General features: G+C 48.0%; 1 protein-coding gene across 1 annotated transcript; it reads left to right on the top strand.

Annotated features, from left to right (window-relative positions):
* The first annotated feature begins 6,947 nt into the window (after window positions 1-6,947).
* On the top strand, window positions 6,948-9,235 carry LOC115314536. The gene is made up of 4 exons (XM_040219255.1): window positions 6,948-7,359; window positions 8,151-8,317; window positions 8,914-8,994; window positions 9,085-9,235. The coding sequence occupies exons 1-4, from the start codon at window positions 7,099-7,101 to the stop codon at window positions 9,233-9,235; spliced, it is 660 nt and encodes a 219-aa protein (XP_040075189.1). The 5' UTR covers window positions 6,948-7,098.
* The last annotated feature ends 226 nt before the right edge of the window (window positions 9,236-9,461 follow it).

Raw genomic sequence — 9,461 nt, 5'->3', positions numbered from 1 at the left:
TTTTTGCACTGATAGCAACGTTTCAGTTGTATATATGTTTTTGGTGCGCCCTAAATGAGTCTCGATCACTGACCTTCCAGCTTTTCAATTATATGCTGAGCCATATAAGTTTGTGACGATAAATCCAGAACGAGGCCTCTCGATTCAAAAAGCAAGCGGCCGTGCACCGGAACAGAACACACGCTGAGGAGAAGAGGACCATTGTGTTTAAGTAATTTTATAATAGGATCTCGTGTGACCAGATTGGAGAAACAAAATGAACGAAATAACAGTAATAAACATTTTAAGTCAGAGATGGCCACAAGCATGCCCTGTTGCTTAAAGACATCTAAAATACAAGATACTTCAAATAATGCGAGCATAAATACCTAACACTGGATCAACTTTTCGATACCTTATTAAAAGAAAATCAATATTTCGCCCATACTACGACTATTTTTAGAGTTGCCACACGCCAGATACAAGGTGCATCTCGGACAAAATTCAAGCTATAGTCGTGAGCGCAGAGTCATCCAAAATTCCAACAAAAAACGCGGAAAAGTAATTTTTTAATTTTGTGTTCATTGATATTCTTTCTTGTACATATTACTACTCCCGTAAATGTCCTACACGCGGCTCAGAAAGCTAATTAATAAATAAATAAATAAATAGAATAAAATAAGTTACAGCAAGCTGACATACCTACCGGCTCGGCCTGTGTCGATTGACGCGCTAACCTTTGCGCAGATGCGACTGGGAGTAAATGCTTGAAATAATCGATTTAAAGGCGATGCCGAAAATCCCACCGGGAACAATTGCCAACTGAGATTTGGGTGGTATTCGCGCAAGGAAAAACTATTTAATGCAGTTCCTCGGAGAGAAACGCAATTATCGTAACCAATTTCGGATAGCAAAATACGATGCACCACTTGGTTTCGAGCGAATAGTGGATTGATTAGGCCACCAGTACAAACTCTACGTTGCGCAGAAAGTTTTCGATGACGCTTCGACTGGAATGCTAAGTATCATAAAAATAAAAAAAGTGTCTAAAACAAGACAAAAAAGAAAGCGCAATGGTGAAGAAAAACCATTTATAATTGTTTTCTGTCGTCACCACAGACCAGCATGCGACCCTGACCTTACGCCATAGACCAGCACCACGGTGGCACCACCGGCGGCCATTGCTTGACACCAGGGCCCCTAATCTGGACACTTGGCGAAAAAGACTGCGAAAAATCTGGCGGTCGTGATTGGCCAACGCCGCACTTGACCTTGGTGCCGGCCAATGAGAGCCGCCGGATTTCTCGCCGTTTTTTGGCCAAGTGTCCAGATTAAGGCCCCAGACATTATATGCCAGCCCCTGCGGAAGGAAATAAAAAAAAAAACTTTTTTAAGCTTGTGTGAGTCTCTTGTAAAGAAACTTTTATGGTATTTCGCAGGAATAGTTAGACATTATTTGTAGTCGTCAGTAGCTACCGAAAAGGTAATTAAATTACACAGCGTGCCAATCTCTGTCGTCTGCTGCCATCGACAAAATTCGTCTGCTCGACTGTTACAAATGATAGTCGTCAAGCTTTAAACAAGCAAAAAAAAAAACAAAAAAAAAAACGTTTCTGCCTAAAATAAGTCGCAGATGAACACGGTTGGTTAAGACAATGTTTTAAGAAAGAGAAGGTATTTTAGCGAGCAAAGATTTGTGATCAGACATCGTCTTGATTTGTAAACGAAAACGATGCTTCAAACCCAATCCGCAACCCTTCGTATGTAATAATATGAAAGTAAACATGGCATCGAAGCAAACCTCTCGGGCTGCTTGCCTGACGGCGGGGCTGGCAGCTCGTGGGGCCTGTGGAGGAAGTGAACGGAGAATAAAAACTATCTCCCCCCCCCCCCCCCCCCCCTAAAACGTTGGTGTAGGAAGTGTTGACATCACAACACAAAACGTTCTCACCAATTTTAAAAAGTTTTGTTGAAGTTTAGTCGTCCAAATGATAGAAATATCGCATTTTCACGTTTTCCCCATTGGGTTCAATGCATTTGCTGGTGTTAAGCAATGGCCGCCGGTGCTGCCCACTCAACCAGGCTTTTAAAAATTACTTAAAAAATGTGCCTAAGATACAGTTACAGTCCCTCATACGAAAATGTACCTAGGTCGTACCTAGGTACTCGCTTAAAAATGTACCTAGGTACAGGTACAGTTGCTTCAAAGATCCTTTTTTTTCTATTTTCCACAAATTTGTCCTAATATATTGGAAGTAAAGCTTTTTATACTAAGGATGCACACAAAACCGAGTTTGATAAATGTGCTTTATTGGTATCAATGCGAGAATGAATGAAAACCGCATTCACATGAGCATTCCAGGACACATTATCTTTTTCATCTAATATCTCTATTTGACTTCAGAATCAGGACTCCCTCTAAGTTTTTATCTGACAGTAAGAGGGAAGAGAAGGCGCCACTTTTCCCAGATGGGGCCTCAACAGAAACTGCGTACATCTTTCAAGTTATCTCCTCCTTGTATAGCTGCCAGAAGAGCTTCAAGCACGCAATGAAGTCGATTTTGGTTTGAGATGAAGAAACCAGGTCATTATTTTCCCTAAACGGAGCTCCGAAGCGGTTCGATAAATTGGTGTCGCTAGAACGGCATCGCTAATTCACCGTTCGCTCAAATGAACACCGCCATTCGCTAAAGTTTCGTTCGATGAAACATCATGAGCAGGGCTTCGTTCGCTAAAACCTCGTTCGATCAAGTCACTGCCTCCCAGGTCGTACCCCACTTTATGTTAATCACGGCAGATGGTAGTGTGTTAATATTTCAAGATTTATAGTTTCTACCATTTTGACGAAGTGAATAGAAAAGTACCGGTAAAAAGTAACTTCAATTAGTTACAAGTTACTGGAAAATGTACCTAAGATACAGATACAATTACCGAGAAATTGAAGTACCTCGCTTTGTACCTCAGCTACAACAAAAGTACCTAGAATCCGATTTTCGGTTACTTGTACCTAGGTACTTTACAACCCTGCCATTCGACCCCAGCTAAACAAGCCTCAATTCGCGATATAGCTTACTACAATCAGGGGCAGAACCAGAACTCCGTTTTTTTTTTGTTTTTTTTTTTTAAGGGGGGGCCGGAAATTTTTAAGGATACTATTCTCCCATTCTTTCTTGTGCACGGGGGGTCCACCCAGGTCAAATTGCCCTCCGAGAAGGGGGAAAAAAGGGGGTCGACTTTGTTAGGGGGAAGGGGGGGGGGGGGCGGCCGCCCCCGTCGCCCCCCCCCCCCCCCCCCTTTTGGATCCGCGGCTGACTACAATAGACATTAGTGGGGCCAGCTCGAGCTTGTTTGTAAACAGCGTGTTGAACTATACATTGTTCGTTCGCGCTAATCGTCCCGTTGCGCCGAGAGAAGCCTCGAGAACTCGACGTCCAAGCACTGTCGTCGGCTATAAAAAGTTACCCTCATTGTTAAAAGAGGAGTTCGTTTGAAGCGTGCTTCATAAAGAAAGCAGCAAGGCAACCAGAGACGTCGTTACCGGGGTGGGGAAAGAGAGATAGCTCCGTGCATACGAGGCTCCTGAAACGTAATCTACGACGAGAGCTTTCTGGCAACGAGGGCAGGGAGAAAAAAGAAAAACTTCGAAGAAAGTGGAAAGTGCAAAGAAAGCTAATGTGTCATTGGAAAGGCGGCGGCGTTCTGCGGCGGCGTCGAGTTCGACAGAGCGAGAGCCTGAGCTTTTCGGCAAACTGGAAAATAACACGGAGCCAGCAGAAGACGCCAATATTCTCCTAGAGGATAAGCCTCAGGCTCTTCGGGCTGCAGGAAGACGATGGGAGGGGAAGGGAAGAGTGGGGAAGGGGGGGGGGGGGCGCAATCTGCAGTAGCAGCAGGTGATGTCTGCGACTCCCTCGCGTTGCCCTGCCTTTGAAGTCTTCCGACAGACACCGTCTGGGGGCTGTGAGAGCAACAGCCAGCGAGAAGAAAAACCTTAAAAATGACGCGGCGGAGTCAGACAAAGACTTTCTCTTATGTGGCAGACGAGTCGGCAGGTAGAAGAGGGATTGAAGACGGTGCCTCGCGGTCAAACGGCACCAGGGGGGGAAGGGAGGGGGGGGGGGGGGCGTTGAATAATGACATCCTAATGGCCAGGGAGGCGCCTCTCCACGAGGCCCCCGTGTTCAGAATCAATAAATTGCGGCCACTGTCTCTAGCAGTTGTGTCTGTCAGTGCTTCGGCAATGCTTCGCTGAAGTTTGCGAGCCATTTTTATTTTGGTTTTGGCTTCAGTCGTCTTTATGAGTTTGTTGGGTCGTGTATCGGACTAAGTTGGGAACGCTTTGTACAAGCGTCCTTCTCTGTGTGTTAATGAGTGTGTTTGTGTGAGTGTGTTTTAAGAAATATTTTTGTGTGTTCTTCCTTTTGGTTTTGTATCTATTTTCTCATTTTCGGTTTGTGACATTACGCTTTTTTAAGTGGAAACAGAATTTTAAAAAAAGATGCTCGCTCCCACGTGGACGCCGTTTTTGATATGTGTTTTTTGAGCTAAGAGAATTCACGTCCAGATCAGGAAGCTAATTAACCAAAATCGGTGAATTACCTTTTTTTATTTATGGCTTTATTGGTCATGTTGAAACTGCAGCATGCACGATAATCATCATTATGGCTCGACAGATATAAAGACATTGCGAAAAGGCAACAGGCTTCAATATTTCCAGCCATCAGTTTTTGGCGTTTTAGTCCCAGGATTTCGAAATTGGACGCAGGGAGGTCGCCGCCAGAAGTCCGTTATATGTATTCGTAATCCTGAACAAAAAACAGAAGAATAGATTCTGTCCGGGCTTCCAAGACGCTACATCACCACTAATTACCTTCCGGACAAGCATATCGGTGGATGAAGTTCTCAGCGAACACATGCGTGGCTTATCCACGTTCGGAACACCCCCAGCACATTTAATTCGCGGCGGTCCACCACAATCTCGCTCAAGAGTTTCGACAACGTAACGCACTTGGCTCCGGTTTTGGTCAAGGTGAGAGCGACAGCTTTCTTGGTTGCTGATTGGACATGACGTCGCGACTTCCTCCTTGGCCCGCGTAATCAACCAATTAGAAATTTTCGGTATGTTCGCGAGTTCACGATCAGGCAATTTTTTTTTTGGTGATGCTGTATCAGAGCTGTGTCATGACTCTTGGAAACTTTGTATCATCCTCCAATGTACTTATCATTCTTATCACCACCCTTTCTGTTTTGCACCCGAAGCATCGGCTGCCTATATTATCACGTCCCTGACAATAAACGTCGTTCACAACCCGGCATGTCTCCGTTCGGACGCGTGGTAGCAGTGGCGACGAGAACGAATCAACGCGGGTAGTGGCGTATTGCCACCCTGGGTAAAGCATGGCGTATCAAGTGCCGCAGTTCGACGATGGGAAAGACAAGTGGGCCTCGTACACCATCCGGATTGAATCGTACTTCGAAGGAAACGAAATCAAGGAGGACGCCAAGAAAAGAGCCCTGCTGGTGTCCGCCCTCGGGTCAAGAACAATTGAAGTACTGAGTGGCCGATGTGCTCCAAGGAAGGTGAGCGAATTAACCTATAAAGAGGTCGTGACAATTCTATAAGATTTCTACGCGCCACCACCAAACGAATTAGCAGAAAGTTTCAAGTTTTATCACCGGACCCAGAAAGAGGGAGAGTCGGCGCAAGAGTTTATCATGCAACTCCGACGCATAGCTGACAAATGTAATTTTGGAAACATGCTAGACCGGATGATTCGAGACAGAATTGTGTGCGGCATTCGAGATACGGATGTTCAGAAGCTGCTGCTGGCACAGCCGAAGCTGACATTGCAAGAAACTAAAAGAATCGTGCGAGCCGCTGAAGCAGCCACGCAAGGCGCGCAAGAAATTAAGCAACCGGAGCCGGCAGAGGAACCAGCCCCAGCCTTGAACGCGCTCACCGAAAAAATGCGAAGATTCAACTTCAGGAAAACAGATAAAGGTTCTCGCGGGCAGGCTAACTTGTGCGGAAGATGCGGGAACGCAGCGCACGGAACAGAAACATGCCGGTTTATGAACATGAAGTGCTTCCAGTGTGGAAAGAAAGGTCATGCAGCCCGAATGTGTCGCACGGAAACCAAGAAACAAGCCAAAGCTTGTGCGATACACGGAAACGAAGCCAGCAGCGATGAGAGCGACATGTCACTGCAGCTGTTGACCTTGAAGTCGTATCTCTCAACAGACGGACAGTTGGTTGCACCTGTGCGCAGGAAATTTTGTTGGGGTGGCGCCGACATCGTCATGGAGGTGGATACAGGTTCGCCGGTCTGCGTAATCTCAAGGGACGTATATGACAGGCACTGCCATGGCTGGCCGAAGATGGAACGTTTGAGACTGAAGTTGTCATGCTACCTGGGGAAGCTGCCGGTGGCTGGTAAGCTTACGCTTGCCATCAAGTATTGTGACCAAGAGGTGACGGCGACACTGACAATCCTAGACTGCGCAGGTCCAAGTTTATGTGGACGCGACTTACAAAAGTTGAACTGTCTTGGAACACCTGTTTTTAAGTTAACGGCGGCAACCGAAACCGCGCAGGACGTCGAGCTGAAAGAACTACTGTCAGAATACGAGGAGTTGTTCAGTGACGGACTGGGTTTGCTCAAAGGCCCGCCAGCGCATCTATATGTGAAAGAAGGAACTGCACCCAAGTTTTTCAAGGCCAGGCCTCTGGCATACGCCATGCGTGACAAAGTGTCTAATGAACTGGACAGACTTGTCAAAAACGGTGTTATCTCTGCGGTTCCTCACGCGGACTGGGTAACACCAATTGTCCCTGTCCTAAAAAAGGATGGGACCATAAGAATTTGCGGCGATTTTAAGTTGACCGTGAACTCAGCCTGCTGCACCGAGCAATATCCACTCCCCGTAATCGACGACCTGTTCGCGGCACTCAGTGGGGGTGACAGGTACAGTACGTTGGACCTTCGAGATGCGTACAATCAAGTGCCACTCGATGACGAATCCAAGAAGTTAACCGTCATCAACACGCACCGTGGTCTCTTCTGTTTCAACCGGCTGCCATTCGGTATTTCTTCCGCACCCGCTATCTTCCAGCGCAAGATGGAGAGCCTGCTGCGAGGAATACACGGCGTACAAGCGTATCTCGATGACGTCATTGTCTCGGAGAGAAGAAAGGAAGACAGGAGCGTGCTCAAGCAGGTGCTGCAGCGTTTCAAGGAGAACGGAGTCAAGCTGCACAGAGGGAAGTGTAACTTCTGGCAGGACGAAGTCTGCTATCTCGGGCACCGCATCAACAAGGACGGCCTACACCCTACGGAAAAGAACCTGGCGGCTATAATGGAAGCAAGGAGCCCGAAGAACGTAAGTGAACTCCGCTCTTTCATAGGACTTTTGACCTACTACAGCAAGTTTCTGCCCAACATGGCTACCCTCTTGGCGCCACTGTACAACCTTCTAGCGAAGAATCAACGCTGGAAATGGGACCAAGCAGAGGAGCATGCTTTCAGAAAGGCCAAGCGGGTGTTATGTACGGCAGATGTTCTTACGCATTTTGACCCGTCCAAAGTTTTACGTCTCGAGTGTGACGCATCGCCTTATGGGGTAGGGGCTGTGTTGTCCCATAGTTTCGGACACGTGGACAGACCAATCGGATTCAGGTCCCGGACGCTATCAAAGGCGGAAAGAAATTATTCGCAACTTGAGCGTGAAGCATTAGCCCTAGTGTTTGGGGTAACCAAATTTAGAGATTATCTGTTGGGGCGGGACTTCACGCTCGTTACCGACCACAAGCCCTTGGTAGGGTTGCTGAGGGAGGACAGACCTACACCTGTCATGGCGGCGGCCAGAATTCAGCGCTGGGCGTTACTGCTAGGGGCATATCAGTACAAGATAGAATACAAGCCGGGCCCCCAGAACCAGAACGCTGATGCACTGAGTCGTTTACCGATAAATGTTCCTGACAAGGAGACGGACGAGCTGCCAGAATATGTGCTTTCAGTTAACCAACTCGGTGATACTATTCTGTCGGCACAACGATTGCGGTCACTAACCTCGGAGGACCCGCTACTGTCCAGGGTGAAAGACTATGTGCTGCACGGATGGGCAAAGCATCTAGAGGAGGACGACCCACAAATGCAACCCTTCTTTCACAGGAAGTTGGAACTCACCGTAGCCCAGGGTTTGCTCTACTGGGGGCACCGGGTCGTCGTGCCACAGACAGCACGTGGAGCGATGCTAAAAATGCTGCACGAGACCCATCAAGGAGCATCGGCGATGAAGGCGGTCGCGCGGACACTTCTTTGGTGGCCAGGGCTCGATGGTGAGATTGAACATCTTTCCCGGAGTTGCAGTGCGTGTATCCAGGCACGGCCGATGCCGCCATTATATGTTCCGGTGAAGTGGCCGGAGACGGGAGAAAAGTGGTCGCGATTACACCTGGATTTCGCGGGACCGGTGTCGGACGCCATGATATTAATTGCAGTGGACTCTCACTCAAAGTGGATAGAGGCGGTGGCCATGAAGAATTCGACTGCCGATTCTACAATAGCAGCGGTGCGCGAAATGTTCAGCCATTTTGGGATACCGAAGACTATCGTGACAGACAACGGGACTCAATTTACGGCAGAATCGTTCTCTCGATTCCTCGCGGGAAATAACGTAGAACATCTACGCACTGCTCCATACCACCCTCAGTCCAACGGGCTAGCAGAAAGAGCAGTCAGGACGATTAAGGATGGTCTAAAAAAGGTCACGCATGGTAACCTTGCTACGCGTTTGGCTAAAATATTATTCGCGTACCGCCGAACTCCTTTGGCTGACGGTTCTTCGCCATCACAACGACTGCTAGGCTACCAGATCAGATCTCGTCTAGACGCCTGCCTGCCGTATCCTGGTGCTTCATTGGTGCCTTTGCAGGAACCCCGTAGCAAGCTGTGGCCCGGAGATTCAGTTTGGGCCCGGAACTTCGGAGAAGGAGAAAGGTGGTTGCCAGGGACGGTAACTACAACGACCGGAGCAAGGATGGTCTCAGTGGACACACCGTCGGGAGAAGTCCGACGTCACATTGACCCGATCCGTTTTCGAGAGCCGCTGGCACTCAAAGTACCAGGGACAGCGGCAAAGACAACGCAAGGCGCTCGACAAGATGCAGTACAAGATACAACACCTGCAGAACCAACCATCAGCACCACCCAGCCGCCAGAGTTGCGAAGGTCAACCAGAGAAAGGAAGCCTGTAGATCGCTATAGCCCCTAGGGGGAAGGAATGCTGTATCAGAGCTGTGTCATGACTCTTGGAAACTTTGTATCATCCTCCAATGTACTTATCATTCTTATCACCACCCTTTCTGTTTTGCACCCGAAGCATCGGCTGCCTATATTATCACGTCCCTGACAATAAACGTCGTTCACAACCCGGCATGTCTCCGTTCGGACGCGTCGTAGCAGGTGAGAACGACTCACTGA

Source organism: Ixodes scapularis, unplaced genomic scaffold (assembly GCF_016920785.2).
Source record: "Ixodes scapularis isolate PalLabHiFi unplaced genomic scaffold, ASM1692078v2 PGA_scaffold3__209_contigs__length_174095766, whole genome shotgun sequence".
Lineage (NCBI taxonomy): Eukaryota > Metazoa > Arthropoda > Arachnida > Ixodida > Ixodidae > Ixodes > Ixodes scapularis.
This window is presented reverse-complemented; position numbering and strand designations above follow the sequence as displayed.